The following is a 19,834-nucleotide window of genomic DNA, read 5'->3' as shown; positions in this document are numbered from 1 at the left end:
TTTAACTGATAATCTCTATTTCCAAACACATTGCTCAGCATAAGAAATTGAAGAGAGACAGTACCTTCGTTGGCAGCGCTCACTGGGCTCCTGGTAGATGCAGTGGCTAGAGAGGTGGTTGAACACGTTCCTGCAGGAATGCACGAGGACAAAAATCAGATCCTAGCAAAGACTATCACAGTTCTCCATACATACAGTCTTGCTAGTATATACACTAGCTACTGTATATACACTAACATACCCTAAGCTAATACATCTCTACATACATTATCAGTTATGTTTTAAACCCCCATGATGTACCATTGAACAATCACTGTATTTTTTTATTTTTATTTTTTGCTCTTCAGCTCAAAGCACTCCAAAAGCCAGTTTTTGTATTTGTGGGCATTGGCTGTACTTTCTCTTCTCCTTGGGGAGCCTGAGATGAGACTTGTCTGACACTCATATGAAAATGGAGCCTGCGTATTGCAGAGCAGTAGCCTTCCTCTCCACCCTTTGCAACCCTTTAGCCTTGTTTAAAAGATACATAGATTAAAAATGGTTCTGTTTTCCAGCTTGGAGTCCAACTTTCCAACGTTAAATAACACATGCCTCTGTGTGTATGTATGCACATATAATACATATATAAACAAACACGTGCTCTGGCCTTGTCAGCCGGCAAGGTTTTTAAACCCCGGTGAGGCATTACTGCGTGGAAGTGGATGGACAGTAAGCTGTTACTGCGCAGAGGAAGGAGGAATGATTCAGGGCTGTCTGCTGGATAGTTTTCAAGATGCTTTGGCAGTTTGACTCATGTATACACAGAGGCTGAAAATCACAAAGAATGTCACTCTGCTGGAGGCCAGGATTTTGAGTTGTACCGACACATCCAGAAATATAGGGCAGAAAGGAGATGAAGCTGTAGCTCTCTCTCCATTATTTTTTTCCTCTCAATTTCTGCCCTCGTTACAAATAGACAACTTATTTACGCATTGAGTTCTAAAAGAACTTACAGGGAACAACATTATAGTAGTTGTTGTTTAAGAAATGCATCTTTTAAGCTCCCTGGGGAAGGGACTGGTCATTATTTTGGAACAGCACATAGCTCTAAGGGACTTTGACCTATCTGGCTTCAAAGTCCTGCTGCAACATAGATGCCAAATAACCAGGACAGCTTTGAGCAGTGTTTCTCTTTCCACGGAACATACGTGTACACTAATCCTTTGGCTATATATGGTGTATTTACCTTCAGAGTAAGAGACCCAACTTTATTAGACGTGGTAGAGCTGCTCATCTCTCATAGCAACCCCCAGGTACTTACTTTGGTTTGCCTGGATGTGCTGTATAATGGAAGAGATTTTCCGTATCCCCAGCTGCTGTTGGTTTCCCCCTACCCATACAAACCACCCCCACAGCGTAGTTTAGGAGATTTCTTGTCCCTAGCACAGTGTCCTCATTTCTCCTCTTGAGTTGATGTGATTTGTAGGGCCGCCTTCAGCTTCTCACTAAGAGGAGTCATGGCTTATAATTCACACTGCTAACTATATCCTGCTTATCTCATACTCTCCACACCTACACAACTTGAGAAGATCTCAGATAGTTAGATACAGAAGAGCATTGCTCTTTTCTGTTGTTACCTGTTTGGGTTTCTTGAAACTCCAAGCATGCAGAAGCTCCTGGTGTTCATTGCCCAAAACATCTCTTCAGAGTAAGAGCCTGATAGCTTGATACTTCTCTCCTCAACAGACCACACTCTTCACATCTTCAGTACTATTACATTATGCCTTTTTTTGTCCTAGGTGATAGTCAATAAGCCCTATACAGAAGAAATAATAAAAATCCTACAATAGCATTTAAAAGTAAGAAGAAAAAAGAAAAAAAAATGAGAAAACACCCCCACCAAAGGGGACACAGACCTACTGCTTATAACACTCCAAAATCAAGCAACCTCCTTCTGACCCCTTTTATATACATTTGAGCTAGAGCTGCTTAGGTTCACCTGGGACCATGCTTGGTTTCAGCTGGGTAACATTGCTCTGCCAGTCAGCTCCTGGCCTCGGGGGAAGAGTTAGCACATAAGCGTGAAACTATGGTTAGGAACCCGCAGATTTCAAAGTTTGTTTGGAGCTTAAATGTCATCTTTGTAATGCACTCATGTTCTCAGATCCAGATTTTCTTTGCTTTATACAATATCAGGGTCATACTGTTGAAGTTTACATATTTAGGTTTTTAGCGGAGAGCGAGTTTTAATAGCTTCATAAATTTCTCAAGGGAACTCTTTGGAAGAAAAGATGCCGGGAATTTTCTTTTCTGTCCCACTTGAAAGGAAAAGAAGCAGCACGCACGTTTGCTCATCTCACACCACGTTAGCTGAGCGTTAGCAGAGGCCCCACGAAACTCGCAAGAACAGCTGAAGCTGCCCCAAACCTGTGCTGCTTCAGTCCCCGTGCCCCTGGCTGCTTTGCTCCTTGTGGTGCCACTACTGCTTGAAAAATTCGGGGGTTAATGGATTCGAGGGACTTGCTGTAGCTCCCTGAAGACTGAGCAAAAATAGGTTGGGATTTTTTGGTATTGGCTTAGCGCCAGGACAAGCGGAGGGGGAGAGGGAACCGTAGGAGCTGGGAACTCGGGCAGAATTCGGGTTTGCTTCAAAAAAATACACGCAGTGGCTTTCGAGTCTTGCTTAACGTCGCTGTTACGCCGAAGAAACAAGTATATGTGATTTGGGTTTGTTTTCCCTTTTTCTGTAACTCTGTAGATCACATTGATCTTTGACTCACAACTATTTCAAAATAACCCTACGGTGACTAACATCTGAAAAATGTGCGTGCCGTTCCACTCGCCGTCTCGCTGGAGGGCCCCTGATTGCCACAAATTGCTTTAAATTGGCGGAGCCCTCCTCGTAAGAGGCGATATTTCACCAGAACGTAATTGGGTTCCCTCCCAGGGAGGAAGCAGCCATCCTGAAGCTTGGCGAAGGTGTCACCCTGTCAGCGGGTGACACGGCGGCGGGCAGGGCTGGCTGAGCGCGGGGTGACTCAGGCCGCAGCCACCTCGGCACGAAGGCCGTCATCAGCGGGCCCTGCGATGTTTTTCGGCCTTCTGCCGGGCGGAGAGGAGCTGTGGGGAGCTGGCGGCCTGAGCCCCGCTCTGGTTCGCAGCGGGGGCAGGCCCGTGCCGTTCGCAGGCCTGGAGTCGCCGTGCGTGTGGCAGCGCGGCCCCCGGGCTGGGCTAGGCCATAGCTGGGAGCCATCTGCGCCTGGCTCGCGATGAAACACCGAGCAGGAGTACAAATGGTTTCCCACTTGCCTTTTTTAACTGGAAGTGTGCCCCGAGAAGCCGTAGGAAGAGGCCGCGGCCAAGCCTTTCGCCGGCAGTACGCAGCAGGAGGGGGGGGGGGTGGTGCTCGGCCTGCAGAAACTGAAATTTCTGTCTGTCTGGGTCTGGTACGCCGGTAACGTTACGCTGACAAAACGAGGAGAAAAGCTGTGTGAGCACAGCCCGTCTCACCCAGCACTGACCCGAGCGCTTTTGGGAAGCAAAGTGTGTGCTGCTGCAGCTGTCCTGGGCCCAGATGTGGTGGCAGCACAGATTGGTTTCAGATAGGGCAGATTAAAAAGCAAAATGAAGACCCATCCTGGTTCGGTTAAAATGCTTGATGATTACGACTTAAAGATCCAAAAAGCTCTCTCCTACCATAAGCCCTTAATCCTCTGTGGGCATTCTGCTTGTTTTTTACCACATAGCCTTTCAGTTTCCCCCATATAATCTGCACTGTGCCTTACGGAGGAAATAAACACTACCAGGTAATAAAACGTCATTTTCTATTAAGGGATCACTGCAGGCAATCCCATGGCAGTGACGTGACGGTGACACGACAGCTACTTGCTACACAGCTGCTGCTTTTTGGCATGGACAAGTACTAGGACATGATTTGGGGGCATCTCCTGTCAGATCTGTACCGAGCAGCACCGAGATCGCGCAGGCAGTTAGGCTGGGACAGGAGGTAGGGTGGCAGTGAGATGTGCGTCCTCGCAGGTGTTGGGACTGGAGCCATGAAATAGGGCCACTGTGACCCTCAGCAGGGGCCGTGAGGGTCTCCTCATGAGGCCAGGGGCTGCTGCTCGCTGCTCCTGCACATGCACACATTTAACAGTGAGAATAAGTGCAGCAAAACACCAGAACCAGAAACTTAGCAGCTCTGAAGCGTAGCCCGTACCTGGGGCTGCGGTGGGCAGTACCATACCTGGTGTTGGGACCTGAGCTTTTCGGGTCTAATCCCATGTCCTTAACTAATCTGTCTCATTCATCTCCCAGAACTGGATCGCTGCGGCTGAGCAGCGTGAGCGCAGAATCCTCTTAGGCCATAGCTTTCCTTGCCATATGACTTCACCTGCAAATAGCAGGGCGCTATAATTAGTGCCACAGCTTGCCTCTGCCCCCTGCTTGAAGCCAGCGGTCATAATTCAGCATGAATGGGATTCCCTCGTGTGCTCGTCGGGGGGTGAAGACGCAGACCCGTAACCGAGAGCGATCACAAAGCACAGCCCTGGTACCTTGTCTCGCTGCACCGTGCCATGGGGATGCAAGAGCTTTGCACAGCTGGGCTGGCTGAAAAAAGCTGAACGAGCTTCCTCAAATTCTTCATAGGTTTCTGTCTTGTCAGTTGAGCAAATGGCACCAATTAGTTATTTTAGGAGCTTCACGGCTATTGGAGCCCCTTGGAAAAGAGACATATGTGTGAGGAAAAAAAATGCATCCTGGAGACCAGCTGCTTTGGATTTGTGTAGAATCAAGGTCTGTGTGTTTTGTGTGTCTGGGGATGAAGAACAGGGCAGGGTTGACAGGACCAGTGACCAGAAAATTCAGCTGATCTCGTGCTTTTAAATCAAACAGCTCCTCTCCCCCTGAGTGCTTCTTAGCCCAGTGGCCTGGCGAGGAATGGAAGGAAACCTCCCTCCGCGTCGCCTGCTGCAAAGCGCATGGTTTTTGGGTGGGATGCCAGAGCTCTCTTCTGACAAGAATCTGGAGAATGATGAGATCATTTGCATTTGTGTGAAGCCCCATATGTGGTAGAACCGCAAAAGTGAATTTTACCTGGACTTCCTTTGTGGCTCCTCGACCATTAGGAGTCAATACGTCTCGGCTGATACTGGGCTCGAAAAACCACAAAGCACAAAAGCTAGACTGCTAATGGAAAAAAAAAAAAAGAGCCAATTCCCCTTTAAATTGCAATTTCCAGTTTTGTATAAGCGGAGTGCAAAAGGCAGACTTTGCCTGTTGAAAATAATTGCTGTAAAAAAAAAAAGGGAAGACTCTTCCCTTCAGTTGTTTCCTTTGAAAACTACAGGAGGGAGCAATCTGTAAGCTTCTTCTCAGTGAATGAGTAAAATGCTGCTGTCCTGTCTACTTGCACAGCAAGTAACCTAATGGTGATGGAGGTTACGCCTCGGTCTGGGCTATCAATGAGGAAATCCAGAGATTTTGTGTTGGAACAGTACAAGGGAACATTGCAGAAGACTGCAGAAAGCCAAACTTTAGGGGGAAAAATGCCTTTTTCTGTTGCAGGCCTGTATTTCTGCAAAGGTCTGAGCACCTGCTTAGCTCCACGGGCTGTGAGCAGCCGGGCTGATGTCAGTGTAATATTTCTTGTCCATAAACTCCAGGGTGTGTGGTTCTGCAGGCTGGCACTGGGGATGTGATCTCCCGGCGGGGTGGAAATGAAGAAATGTTGTTAAGTGGCAGACGGTAATGGCTGTGATGTTCTTTCAGACTAACAGGGATGCCAAAGGAAAAATATGATCCTCCCGATCCTCGCAGGATTTACACCATCATGTCAGCAGAAGAGGTAGCCAATGGGAAGAAGTCTCACTGGGCCGAATTAGAGATCTCGGGTGAGTCGATTTGCCTTCGAATTTTGGTTCAGCAGAGTTTTTGGATGGAATTGCACCATCTGCTTTCAGGGAGGGGATCCTGCAGTGAAAACAGTTTTTGTGTGGTGGGGGGAGCATTAATTAACTTACCAGATCACCTTCCAGCTTTGCTGACTCACTTGCAGCCCAGTTGATGTAAAACACCGACTGAGAACGGACATGAGTTGTTGGATAGTGCTTCTCCTTCCCTAGAACCATACCTCTGTCTCTGTCCTCTTAACTAGGAAGGTTAGGGAACTGTTCAAGAGATAACACACAAAAAAAGATAACACACAGTTATCTTCTGCAGGCCTCACTGATGCTGGGTTTTCATCCTGGGACCCCCACCCAGCTCTCCCAGGGGGCATTCTGACGTTCCCCATGGTTTGTGTCTAATGGTTTGAGAGGGTAAAGCTGCCTGAGGATGTGGTTTGTCACTTTTCTTTTTTAGGTAGAGTGCGGAGCTTAAGTACGTCGCTTTGGTCGCTGACGCACTTGACTGCTCTACACCTCAATGACAACAATCTGACTCGCATTCCACCTGATATTGCCAAGCTTCATAATCTGGTTTACCTGGATCTGTCATCCAACAAACTCAGAAGTTTACCAGCAGAACTAGGAAACATGGTATCTCTCAGGTGAGAGGAAGTACGCTGGGTACATTTTCAAGAAAAGTCTATATTCTGGGATTGGAATTGTTTTTGTTTTGTTTTGTTTTTAACTTTGATTCATTCTTCTTTGACTTAAAACCATTCTTAGATTTAAGATAATTCTGAAAAATTCAAGATTGATATAAAGGCTCAGTTCTAGCAATTACTTTTGGTTATATTCTTCTTTTTTTTTTCTAATCTCTACAGATACATGGCCATAAGCTGTGTAGTCTTCTGCTTTAAAACATTCTCACTTTGAGACTTTGTGATTGCCTGCTGTTTATATTTCCCTGATATGATTTTGTTGGATGGTTTGTTGTTGTTGCTTTGGCTTTAGTTTTGTTTTGGTTTGGTTTTTCCTAATGAGTATATTTCAGTTGTGCTTTGAAATGGGAAGATTGGCATATCTTTCCATAATACAAAAAATTCAGCGTGAAAAGTGCCATCTTTGAAGATGAGCAGCACAGAGTGCTTTAAGAGCTTTCTTCTGAAGTGATAACTCATCAAAAGTGTTTTTGCATTTGCTGCAGGGAATTGCTTTTAAATAACAATCTGTTACGGGTTTTGCCTTATGAACTTGGACGGCTCTTCCAGCTACAAACCCTAGGTTTGAAAGGTGAGTGAGTTCTTTATGGTTAAGTATTCTGTGGAGTACTCTGGGATTAACGAGGAAGTTGGGCTCAAAAGCTTTGTGTGTTACCCTACGTTTTCTTACAGTTCCAGATATTGAGCTTAGAGCAGCAATGACTAGCTAGTTTGGAAAACAGTGCTTATTTTTAATGCTATTAAGCTTCATTATGAACCTATTTCAAATCTATAAATAGGTAAATAAACCCCGTAATTTACTCCATTTATTGATTGAGGTGAGCTGAAGGAAGAAAGTCTGCATGTGCTAGCTGTTCCTAAAGCATCTGTTACTGTGGTGTTCTAGAGTTACGAGTTAAGCAATCTAAATACCTTCTGGGTCAATTTGTCTGTTCTCATTATGGGAGATTTTCTTTTATTGGAAAGCCTCAAGAAAGTCAGGCAGCTAATCACCGGGTTGTTTTCTGTTGTTGGCAGGCAATCCTTTATCACAAGATATTCTCAGCCTCTACCAGGATCCAGACGGAACTCGAAAGCTACTGAACTACATGCTTGACAATCTAGCAGGTGACAGACCTACAAATCTTGATTGACAGAAGAGGTTTAAAAGCAAGCATGGCTGACAGTATTTGCCACTAAAACAAGAAAGTGAACCACTGAGGGGGAACATTTTTCTAACTGCTTTTATGTTTCTGCCAAGTGGTTCACTCATAGGCACACACTTGCACGCAGGGAGGGAAGTTCACATATTTCATCCAAGCTTCGCCCATGTTACCCAGACGGTTATTCCCAAAAGAACCCTTTAGTTTCCAACAAGGCCTAAAGCCTTCCTCGATAAAGCCACTGTGATACTTTCCACTAGAAATTATAATCCAAATGCAAGCAGGATGTCAGATTTAGATCTAGAAATACCACTGTGATTAAGAATATCAAGGACCTGCCTCATGATTCTGTAACTGAGCTTTCCGTTTTGCCATAGAAACTGTGGTAAAACAAAACAAACCTCCGCCTCCGCGCTAAATTTCCACAGATGGTCTCAGGGTCAGCTCACAGCTAACTTGACTGTGTTGTAAAGTGGCCAGGGTTTGACACGGCCCTTCTCTTGTGGCACCTCGTAGCAATCCCTAGCTGCGTAAGTGGAGAGCATGCGTTGCAGGACTGACGGATGTGGGGTGAGGATAGGATGTCTGAACCACTGCAAGATGTATCCGTTCTTCCTCAGCAATTTATTCAAGGTGCAGGACTCTTTCAGTGGTTCTAGCTTTGCAAGAAAGAGACAAAAATAGTGAATCTTAAAACTGACAGGCTTGTTCTTAGCTGTAATTAACTGTTTCTGGCATTTAAATACTTTTTGTGCATCCTTGCCTCCCGTGGAGCTTAAAAAGGCTTGGGGAGTTGGGGTTGCAAATACAGCATGAAACATTATTGTTCAGTCATCAGTTTGATTTAGAAATTGTAACTTACAATGATAAACCCCAAATTAATCACTGTTATGTTTTTTTTTTCTTTCTTTTTTAGTTCATCCAGAGCAGCTGCCTCCAAGGCCATGGATTACTTTAAAAGAACGAGACCAAATTCTGCCCTCAGGTAAAACTGGTTCTTTTCCCTGCATTCAAACAGTGATGTGCTGAAGATGTTCTTGGGCTTTATTTACAGAGAATTCTTCTGGTTTACATGGCTCAGATTGAAAACAGCAATTTGTGTTAAATTTGTATTAAATAATAAATAAATAAATATTTTTTTTAATTTTAATGTTTATTTATTTATTTATAAATATATTAATCAATAAAATAAATAAATAAATAGATTTGTATTAAATAATTAGCACATGGCTGTGGCGTAAATAAAATTTTTGTAACTCAGATGGAATGCTGGTCATTTCTTCTCTCTGTTAGACTTTTTTATAACCATTCCAGCCACTGATGCCCAAGGAAAAGAGCTCCTTTTTTAAAGTCTTTTCAGAGAAATAATAAGAACTGAAATAACTGCATACAATTCCTTATCGATACATAAATTGTGAGTGAGACTTGGAGAAGTCCTATCTGCAGAACACCTTGGTACTGAGTGGTACTGAAGTTAGTTTAATGCCCTCTATTGTTGATTTTGGTGAAGTGCAAGAGGCAGCAAATGCAAGAACCAGTATTTTGACTTGAACACTTTCATCATTTGCTATCTTCAGAACTTGGTAACATTTTCCTGTCTTTGTTTCCTTCTAGCTTCATTCACAGTTATGTGCTACAATGTGTTGTGTGATAAATACGCCACTCGGCAGCTCTATGGCTACTGCCCGTCTTGGGCGCTGAACTGGGAGTATAGAAAAAAGGGAATCATGGAAGAAATCGTCAACTGTGATGCAGACATCATTAGTCTTCAGGTAATTGGAACATTATTTTTCATCAGAAGCTGAAAATACTAACTTCCATTGTTAGAATGAAATGCTCCCTTAAAAACAGCAAATTCTCCAGCTCACTATCAAATTCCAGGGCCTACCAATACAAGCTGTGTGCACAGCTCCTTGTTCACATATTGTCTCGTGGTTTCTGAAACATGATAAAGTGAGTGAGCTAAACTTAGCAAAATTAGTATGTAATGTGCACTGCAAGATACAGGGTTTTCCCCCTCAGCTACATGTCCTCAGCACTTTCCTTCTGGGTGTATGAGATTTCCTACAAGGGAAGACTGCAGAATATTATATCCCCAGATGCCACTGTTCCTGCGTGGTAAAGAAGTTAAAGTCTCAAAAATAATCTCATTGGAAAACAAGGGCATTGGCCTGTCAAAGTTAAATATTGATTGTCATTGGTACACGTATACTGTCATGCTATTAGAAATCTATCGCCAGTGTTTAGAACAGCTGAGCACTTCTGCCTTTAGACTGGTATTTTGTTTTCTAAGCAAGCTCTGGTAAGTAAATATTCCACACAAGAAGAGAATAGCTATCTTGGTCTGAAACCTCAAGAGAATCCGCTCAGAGATCAAATGCTATTACAAAGAAAATGGATTGTTAGACTGCCGTGAGAGACCCTTCTGTGTCAGAGTTCTCAAGGTTAAATATTAACTGCTGCTGGATATCTATCGACCTCTAAGAAGTTTTAACCTAGGACAGTATCTGCATTCATATGTCAAAAGCAGCAGGTGTAATCTCTTGCCATTCAAAATCCACTCATCACTTTCCCTTTTGAGGGGATTCCAGGTTATCCAGGAATGCAAATCTGTTTCCATCAGGCCATTAATCTAGGAAGTGACATGATTTGTGCAAACAGAAGCTTTTGACTTCGGTAAGAGCTTCTGATTGCAAGCCAAGACAAGCACTAGTTGTCACATAGGAAGAGTTTACTCGACTTTGTTAGCCTAAAGTATTTGTGTTCAATTCCAGGAAGTGGAAACAGAGCAATACTTCACCCTTTTTCTGCCAGCATTGAAAGAACGAGGATATGACGGATTCTTTTCTCCAAAGTCACGTGCCAAAATCATGTCTGAGCAGGAGAAAAAGCATGTGGATGGCTGTGCAATATTCTTCAAAACTGAGAAGTAAGGAGCAGAAGCACTTTTTCTTACATACATTTTAAAAAGTTTGATTTTGGTCTGAAAGTCTCCCTCTCTCATGGTGCACAGTAACCAAATTATTGTGCTAAAACACAAAAAAATAAAGTTCACTATAAGGAATGATCCTCCCTCCCCTTGCTGCCCTGATTATGTGCAACAGAGTCTTTCCCTTTCCTTCAGACTAAAGATATCTCTTAAGAAGATATCTCAAAGATATCTTGTAAGAAACATGAAAGTTGAAGGAGGGCTAGTATGAGTAAAAACAAACATGCTTCATGTGTACATTTTTTGGCTGATCTAATAAATAGCTCACCTTCTTTACAAACCTTTGCCGTGCTTGACAAGTTTCAGCTCTCTAAGATTAATCTTAAAGATCTTCAGTCTTTAAAGCTGTGCTGGCTTAATCTTCAGGTATTAAAAGGTGTACTGCTGCCACAGGATAACAGAACACTCTTGGCTTTAATGTGGGTGTATTATTGAATATCTTTTCCAAAAAGATCTGCTACACTAAAAGCATCAAACCATTGGGAAGGCAGGAGAAGTGCTGGCATTCACGCTTCTCATTTGTGTGAACTGCACAAACTGAAGCAAGGCATTTTGGGGCATCCTATGGCTGTAAAGGAAAGAAAAAAAAAAGTCACAAAACTAATGGTGGTAGCTAGGGGTTAGAAGGAAGCTGTTTTTAATAATGCATTTGCCCAAAGTAAAAGAGAAGCCTTCAGTTACCGTCTCATCTTGATTTTTTTGCCTAGAACAGTCATGGGGAGGTGCAGGAACCTCTCAGCATTGCTCTGAGTAGTCCTCTCAGAGTGCTCTGCTGAAGCAGATAAAACACTTCCTAAACCCCAGAGATCTATTCCTGGAGAGTCTGTATCTTGTTAGGCAGAGAGCTCTGCCCTGACTGGTAGACTGCTTCCTAGAACTGTTTTTGCTTTATGAAGTGAGAGGCCAAAAGAAACGTGCCTCACCCTGTCCTTCGGACTCTGTCCTTGGATGTTGCAGACTGGCAGTCAGGCAGGAACCATGCCTTTCATGCAGCTCGATGCCATACGTGCTCATGTGTGATCCTGCTTGTTTCACCAGGTTTACGCTGGTGCAGAAGCACACCGTGGAGTTCAACCAGGTGGCGATGGCCAACTCGGAAGGTTCGGAAGCGATGTTAAATAGAGTGATGACGAAGGACAACATCGGAGTTGCTGTGGTGTTAGAGGTGCACAAGGAATTATTTGGAGCAAGTGAGTATGACCGTGGCTATCTCATGGACTGACTGCTCAGTTCCCCTTGAAGGCACGACATTCCTTTGGCAACACATCCCCACGTGATACCACTGCCATTGGCGGTGGTAACTGAGTACTTGCAAATAAGCCAGCACTGCTCACTTTGCTAAACTGAGGAATGGAAGCCCATCGGTGGCTGAGGCAGGACACAGGTGATGTGATTTCCAGTTCTAGCTGCACTTTCATCCAGATGCCCAGCATTCAGCTTTCTCCTGTGAGGCTTTTGTCCTTGTTTAGTTAGACTGCTAAATTTTACTTGATGAATTAAGCTTTTCCAAGGTCACTGTGTCTGCATGCATATGCTCTTCCCAGTAGCTGTTGGTAATATTCAACTTCTATTTTCAAGTCTCTTTTTTTTTCCCTTGATTGAATCCTTCTGTCCTCCCCCAGTGATTACATGACAGTGCTGATGTATTGATGTGGAAGAATGAGATTATCAGGTGTCTTTTGATGCCACTTGATTGACTGACTGTCACGCTTTCATTATGTTTGATCAGACGCAGTAGACAATTTCAAGATACTTAAAATTGCCACCCTGCTCTGTCTGCGTGTCTGGATTTTTGATCACTGCTTTCTAATGCGTATTCTTCAAAGGCGCAGGGTGTCCGGATTGCAGGCCAGGGAGAAATTGTGTGTAACTTCATGCCCCACCAAGTACTGCTTCTCAGATATATAGTAAAAGCAGCTGTAGTGTTTTGCAGCAGCTAGGTTCGTACTACATTTATTTAAGCAGATGCCTTTTTTTCCCAAGGGAGTAATTAATAAGCTAAACTAATCTATTGATAATAATCTTAGCTGTGGCAACTAAGAGTCAGGAAATTCGCTTGTGCCTTAACCATTGAAGAGTGGTGCATAGTTTATAAGAGTTTATACATCAAGTGATGGCCACCTTCACCTTTGAGTTCATTATGTCCTTTAGTGACTGGGCATTGGAGAAGATTCTTGAGAAAATCTGTCCTTGAGATGTGGAAAGGAAGAGAAAGGGAGAGCATTCAGAAGATGTTAAGAAAAGCAGTTGACCAGTAGAGAAGGAATGCAACTGCAATTGTATCAGCTTATGCTGATTATTTTGTTCTTATGTCGGTGAGATTTAGTGAAGTGGTATCACGTATGAGCTTCTGATTTTGAAAGGAGACACAGGTTAAGTAGTGCCTTTTTCTCAGCAGTGCATGTATATCCATTTTCTGGTGTGTGTCCCTTCAAGTCCTTAGTAGCTAGACCCTGATCATAATGAGGGATAAATCTGCTGTGCTCACACAACCAGCCCTTTCACTGAAAAAAAATGTATTTATCTATCTAGGTATAAAATCTCTTCATGTGGACAAACAGCTGCTTATTGTGGCCAATGCCCACATGCACTGGGACCCTGAATACTCGGATGTGAAACTCATTCAGACTATGATGTTTGTCTCAGAACTGAAAAATATCCTTGAGAAAGCCTCAAGCAGGCCTGGTAGCCCAACAGCAGATCCCAATTCTATCCCACTGGTGCTGTGTGCAGATCTTAACTCATTGCCTGATTCAGGTAAGACTGATTGTGTCTTAATTTTTCACGTACCTTTTTAGAGTCCTTTTTTCCTCTGTGGGTGATTAAGTAGCTCGTACTTCCCTGGGTAGCTGTTCTGGAAAGCTTTCTTAGAAGCAGTGGTCCTCCAAAATTTGAATGAAGAAAATGCAAGTCCTCCAGCTGAGCAGATTGCTTTTTATGATCAGTCGTGCTCTGTAGAAAAGTTGATCATGCCTCAAAAGATACATAGACAAGCACAAATAGATCTTAAATAAATGGTTAAATAAATACCTGGACAGGAGTTTCATGACATAACAGGAAAACTTCCTAAGGAGATTCACTTGCTTTAGTAATTGTGATTTTTGATACCGTTTTATCAGGCATATGTAAAAAAGCTGCCTCTCTAGCATCCTGTGTCACATACATAGAGCAGTACGCACACTGTGGGTTTACTGTCATCCTCAAGAAATTGTGCCAGAACTGCTGGAGAGCTCCTTTTCCTTGTCTGCCTCTCAGAAAGGGGTAAACGTATCAGGCATTGGGCATCAATCGTTTTTCCTGATTCTGTGAGGTCTCTTATCAATGGTCTGGTTTTTAACTCTGAGGACAAAATTCCTTGGATTTTGTATTTTAAAGCAACTGCCTGAACCCTTTCCTTTGCAAACAGGTGTAGTGGAATACTTAAGCAATGGCATAGTAGCTGACAACCACAAGGACTTCAAGGAGTTGCGTTACAACGAGTGTCTCATGAACTTCAGCGGCAATGGGAAAAACGGGGCTTCTGAAGGAAGAATTACACATGGCTTCCAACTCAAGAGCGCCTATGAAAACAACTTGATGCCTTACACCAATTACACTTTTGATTTCAAAGTAAGCAGCGATTTTTCTGAAATGGCAGGCATTGACCTGGTCTCCCCAGGATGCTGTCTTAACTTTCTGACCGTTTCTCTCTGTTCCTGTAAGTGCTTCTTCACTGGCTCCTACACTTGCTGGACGCTTTCCTACCACACAAAAGTCCTTGATTTGTTGGCGTTCTTAAGCTTCTGCCCTGGCTCTGGCCAGTGACTTAACGAAAACGGATGCAGTGCTTTGAGCGCGAAGTGGCGTGCGCTTTGATTTCCCTGATTCCAGGGCCGTGCGTCTTCCCGTGACTCGCAGCGAGCAGCCAGTCGAGTTGAGGTTGCCAGAACCGAGGCCTGTTCTCACTGTCATGTTTCTCTTTCTCCCTAGGGTGTGATTGACTACATTTTCTATTCCAACACTCACATGAACGTGCTTGGTGTCCTGGGGCCTTTGGACCCTCAGTGGCTGGTTGAGAACAACATCACTGGGTGTCCACACCCTCACATCCCTTCAGACCACTTCTCACTGTTAACACAACTCGAACTCCATCCTCCGCTCCTGCCTCTTGTCAACGGTGTGCACTTGCCGAACAGGAGGTAGTGGAGCCCTGCCCCTTTGAGGGCAAGGACCTGTTGTTATGGACCTGTACAGTTGTAAATCAAAGTATATAGGAGTGAAGTATGGCCAACCTTAAGCTGCTTCTTCAAGCTCCTTTCCTTATGTGTTTGATATGAGATTTTGCACATTTTGGTGCATATTGGTATCATTTGGCACTAGGGCTGGAACCAAAGTATTATTCCCTTTCCAGGTTTTTAATTTAATTCTGTTTTTTAAACTGGCAAGCTTTTTCTTTTCAGTAGGAAGCTGCACTTATAAATGGACAAATGAGATTAAAAAGTTACATATTAACGTATTTAAACATAAAACTTTTTTTTTTTTTTTGTCCAGAACGGGGCAAAATGCTCCAACCTTTTAGGAGAAAGAAAAACAAAAACAGAAGTGACTGGTTTGTAGGAAGAATATTAGAAAATCTGTTTGTTTGAACCCAAAATGGAGACTGAGCTCCGCATCCAAAATAAAATTTGCACATTAGCAAAGCACTTAGTACCCGACTCTAAGTTATTAGCAGTGTGGCCCTGCCCATTATTTAACTAATAGTAGAAAACCAAAGATGGCTTAATACCCGTGATAAAACTTGAGGTCTAAATTTTCATGACATAAGTCCGCTTACCACAGAAATTCCGATGAGCATACATCTCACAAAGATTGAGTTTGAGCATTTGATGCCATGGTAGATCGCCTGCTTGGCAGACATGACGGTAGCTTCTGTTTTTTGGAGCTCCGAACTTGGTCCCTTCTGGGCAAGATATTCAGGAATCCAAATGGCCTCTGTGAAACAGAGCTGCCTCTCTGCTTCGGCAGGCCAGGACGACCTGCTGCTCAGCAGCATGGCTTGGGAGCAGGGTTTGGGGGTGGGAAGGAATTGCACTTAAAGCAAGCAGTTACAAGCAGCTGAGAACAAAGAAGTTCCAATTCCCTTCTAGGTTCCCTTTGCTGAAGTTCAGTTGCAAAGATGAGGAACTTTGGATGAGCTGGTTGAGCTTAGGGTACAGGAAAAAGCCACTGGAAATGATCTTACTTCTGTCTCCGAAGCGCATGTGAGGCAGCTATCGGGACGCTTTTGTCATTGGGGGAGAGAGCAGTAGCCACAATCATTCCTTGGATTATTTTTCCTGACCCTAGTTGCCAAATAGCCATCATATGTTTTTAATAATCTTTCTTTTCTTTCGTTGGTCAGGGTTGAATTCAAAAGCTGCTGGTTCATTCCCAACTGTTAATGCTCTTTAGATGTGTTGGAAATCCTTTTTTTTTTTTTTTTCTTCCTTTTTTATGCTCTAGGTGGCCAGTTCAAAACCTTGTGCCTCGAGAGGCATTAAACCTAATGCAATTTTCTGCAAGAATTGGTTGGCTGCTTAATGTTAAAAAAAAAAAATGGCACAGTAATAGAAAAAGGTTGTGTCTGTGTTTTTAAGTTTTTCTTTATTCTGCTTTTTTGCTGCTATAAGATTTTCTTGAACTTATATTTTAAACTTTTCATGCACTTTACTGTTTCTAGTCTCAAAATGTGATATTTTTAATAAATGAAAGTTTTCCATTACGCGAATGAAATTTTTAAACAGATTGATAGCCTATATTTATGTCTCATTCGTATACTTAAAGAAGTCAAATTTAAATTGTTAAATCAGTTTTAAATGGTAAGGAGCCATCTTCTGTCTTGAAAAACCTGATAAGTCAGGCTGTTCCTCTACTCTTTAAATATGCATTTCCTTTGTCGTTTTATACATAGGAAATTATCAATAGAAAAAAACAATTGGACCTAGAGTAGAAAATATTCCCTGACTTTTGCTGGGGGGCCGGGGAGGGGGAATGGTGTGGGACAAATGCAAAAATCAGTTCAACGAAATGACAACTCCCTCTTTAAAAAAAAAAAAAAAAAGTGCCTAAAAATGGAGGCGTCATCTATTGCCTAACATAAATTGGAAGCTATCATAGCTGGGTGAAATTAATGTACATAAATTGCTTTGTGCAGCACGAAAAAAAAAGCCCTTTTGAAAGACGGATTTTCCTCTAGGTGCAGGTATCTCTTTTTTAATATACCTCAGCGCTCGACACCTAGCCATGCAGATAAATTGAGAACGTGACTGAGAGTATAGTACTGGAAAGTAGAATAGCATGAAAAACTTAATTTTGTGGACATTACCTTTCTGTAATCAGCTACTGTATCTTTTTTGGACGGGGGGTTCTCTGCTCTGGAGGTATGCACTAACAACCCATTCTCCTCCTTTCGTACACGCATGTGAACTAGCAACGTGAGCAATATTTCCTACCATACTTCACTCCCAATATTTTTGAGATGTTTGTATAAAATGGAATTTAAAGTTCACCTATGATTGTATATGAACTGCAGAGGAGCCCGTTTATTAATAAAAACAAAAACCAACAACAATCTTTTGTAATATCAGGGTGGGAGAGGGGGGGGATGAGGACACCACGGAGCGGTGAGCATTGTACGCTGCGCAGGGTCTGCTTGCCTTGGGTTTGTAACTGACTGAAGTGTTCTGTTGCAGGAAGGTGTTCAATTGGATTTTCTCTGCTTCAAAAATGCACCTTGCAAAGCCCATTACGCTGTGCAATTTTTAAGAAGTTCTTTTCCCAGACGTTGCACAAAACCTCTGGATTTAAAAAAAAAATCTGTTTAAAAAAAACAACCATCTGTTTAAAGCTCCGTTCATGTTTCAGTTGATGCACGTAACTGGGGGCATGCTTGCGTGCCGTTCACACGGCTGGCTCCCTCCCTGTTCCCCTGCTGGATTTTCCCCTTCCCTGCAGAAGGAGCAGTAAGGGGGTCGTGCTTTTTCCTCTAGCTGAGCAGATTTTCTGCTCCCAGACAAGAGGGAACGCAGAGCCCTCGGCACGCCTCCTGTAGGGCCGTGAGCTGTTCCGAAACACATCCTCCACGTGGTGATGCTCCTTTTCTTTTGACCCAGAAGGATGCTGACAGCGTCCTGCAGGGTATTTTCTAAGGGGGAGGGAGGGAAGTCATACACGAACCCAAATATCCCCAACTATAAACAGTTTTTCTTCATCTCTGCCCCTTGGTTCTCATCCTCAAACAGATTGCATTGCCCTCACAACCAAAAACCTGGAAAAAAAAAAAGCTCAAAGCCTTTTACTGCTCCTCGCTGTCTTGGTTTGGTTTCAAAACTACTGTGCCTGGTGTCAACTTCTAAGCAACAGCACTGCCTAAAGCAAGCAGAGAAAAAAAAATCCAACACCGTTCTACAGGCAACTTTTTAAAATTCAATATGGTAAATCTGTTAGCTATGGGGTTTTGTGTGTACATATATATATATAAAAAGAGAATTTTGTACAATGTAGCTGAATATTTTTGTTTCCTTATTTTGGTGTAAGGAGTGCGAACGTTTGCGTACCACTCGCTGAAGTCAGGTATGGCACAATGGGTTCTGAGACCAGCTTTATCTTCCCATTTGCCTCGTTAAAAGCTTTTTTCTGTCATTTTCTGGCATTCACTGAGAAAATACGTCATTTTGTCAGCAAGCTGTCTCTGTGTGTTCGAAGCCACTCCTGTTTAGTCTGCAGAAGCCTTCAGAAAAGTTCTTGTTAGTCTCAGCTCCTTGCTATCCTGTTTTATGGTCTATAAAGCCAAAATCTTTGAACCCTTGCCTTTTCAGAAGCTCTTAACACCTACTACAGGTCTCCCACCTTACCAGCTTTGCTGCCGGGACTCCCAAATCCATGCTTACGTGCTTGAACTGGAGGCCAGGCTTACAAAGGTGCTGAGCAGCTACAGCTCCCAAACCCTGACCCTGGTGCATCAGCTTGGCTTTTGGAGGCCAGCCAGGCTGGGAAAACACCATCAAGGTTCCCAGCTGGAGGGTTCCTCGTAGTGAGCAGCAGCTGAGAGCCCTTAGCACTGAAAACGAGATTTAATCCCAGCAAGGCAGGAGCAGCTTTCATTTTTTCACAAGGCGTTTTAAGCTTCTAGCATCCAGACCTTCCTTTGGCGTGAAACCCAGCATAGTGGGGTTGATGGAAAGTTTTTTTTTTCATCCTATCCAAGCCAAATCACTTGCCTGCACTAGAAGTAGCCCAACAGTGCAATGCCCACCAAGCACATCCCCATCTGGCACTCCCCTCTGCCTCCTGAGATGATACCAAGGTGTTAGGGTGCGAAATGCCATCCCTCCCTTGTCACTTTACACCAGAGTTTATTACACTTTTGCAATGGATCTGTGTGTTTTTGTTTTTTTTTCCCCTAATAACTAAAGAATCCCTTTCCTTGCTGCCACTGAAGCAGGTGTTGTTGCCCGTGAGTGGATTTGAGGGGTTCCTGAGGCTGTGCAGACCCCGGAGCCTGCCCATGCCCTGGCGTGCCCAGCAGCAGGAGGTCACTGCACTGAAGCCAGGCTGTTGGAAGAGCAGTGGGACAATCCCCTACACAGCCTAGCAGGCTCAGTAAGCTCGAAAACAATGTATAGAGGAGATGATAAAGCTGCAGACACAGCTGTGAGTGGCGCGGGACCTTCTCCTGTGACCACTCTGCGCTGGGTTTGCTTTTCTCCTGGGAGATGAGCGCAGGGACGTTCAAACCGCAGGGCTGACGAGGTAGGCACAGGTACTGCACACGTAGCAAAGGGACAAAACCAGCAGCTTCAAAGAGCTCTCGGCAGGAGGGAAGTGGGTGTTTGGAGGCAGCAGTTCGCTGCTTCGGCTGTGTGAGGACGAGGGGCTCCAGGAGCAGCTCCTGGGAGTGCAGCTGAAGGTAACCAGCAGGGTGGCGAAATGCTCGTGCACGGCGGTGCGGGGCTTTTAACACAGCACTGCTGGCAATGCACGCAAAGTGATGTGGCTCTTTCTTTCTGCCCTCCCCTGCAGTAGCACGGTGTATTTGGCCTGCACGAGCTCTCCCCGTTTTAGCGGCGAGGTTCGGAGTGATTCTGGTCCGTGCTCTCA

The 19,834-nt window shown here is 43.9% G+C and overlaps 2 protein-coding genes across 12 annotated transcripts in view; one reads left to right on the top strand and one right to left on the bottom strand.

Moving 5' to 3' along the window:
- Positions 1–18,237, top strand: part of CNOT6L (CCR4-NOT transcription complex subunit 6 like) — a 30,586-nt gene extending 12,349 nt beyond the window's left edge. For both annotated transcript variants that reach the window (XM_027456096.3, XM_027456097.3), the window contains 11 exons: positions 5,752–5,873; positions 6,343–6,529; positions 7,072–7,157; positions 7,604–7,693; positions 8,645–8,713; positions 9,343–9,500; positions 10,503–10,657; positions 11,756–11,907; positions 13,250–13,474; positions 14,124–14,326; positions 14,687–18,237. In XM_027456096.3, the coding sequence (XP_027311897.1) occupies positions 5,752–5,873; positions 6,343–6,529; positions 7,072–7,157; positions 7,604–7,693; positions 8,645–8,713; positions 9,343–9,500; positions 10,503–10,657; positions 11,756–11,907; positions 13,250–13,474; positions 14,124–14,326; positions 14,687–14,899 (1,660 nt within the window). In that variant the 3' untranslated portion in view covers positions 14,900–18,237. The remainder of the gene's footprint in view (positions 1–5,751; positions 5,874–6,342; positions 6,530–7,071; positions 7,158–7,603; positions 7,694–8,644; positions 8,714–9,342; positions 9,501–10,502; positions 10,658–11,755; positions 11,908–13,249; positions 13,475–14,123; positions 14,327–14,686) is intronic.
- LOC106018832 (growth-regulated alpha protein-like) overlaps positions 1–19,834 on the bottom strand; it is a 58,315-nt gene that overhangs the window by 12,153 nt on the left and 26,328 nt on the right. For 8 of the 10 annotated variants that reach the window (XR_011808923.1, XR_011808931.1, XR_011808922.1 and 5 more), the window contains exons 4-10: positions 13,508–13,690; positions 11,399–12,906; positions 10,986–11,285; positions 8,130–8,387; positions 6,003–6,149; positions 1,617–1,795; positions 65–130 (exon numbers count right to left, since the gene is read on the bottom strand). The gene's annotated coding sequence lies outside the window, so the exon portion shown is untranslated. The remainder of the gene's footprint in view (positions 1–64; positions 131–1,616; positions 1,796–6,002; positions 6,150–8,129; positions 8,388–10,985; positions 11,286–11,398; positions 12,907–13,507; positions 13,691–19,834) is intronic. The other 2 variants (XR_011808926.1, XR_011808924.1) reach the window with 2 other exon arrangements.

Source organism: Anas platyrhynchos, chromosome 4 (assembly GCF_047663525.1).
Source record: "Anas platyrhynchos isolate ZD024472 breed Pekin duck chromosome 4, IASCAAS_PekinDuck_T2T, whole genome shotgun sequence".
In the NCBI taxonomy this organism is placed as follows: domain Eukaryota; kingdom Metazoa; phylum Chordata; class Aves; order Anseriformes; family Anatidae; genus Anas; species Anas platyrhynchos.
The sequence above is the reverse complement of the archived record's forward strand: the minus strand, read 5'-3'. Positions and strand labels throughout refer to the sequence as shown.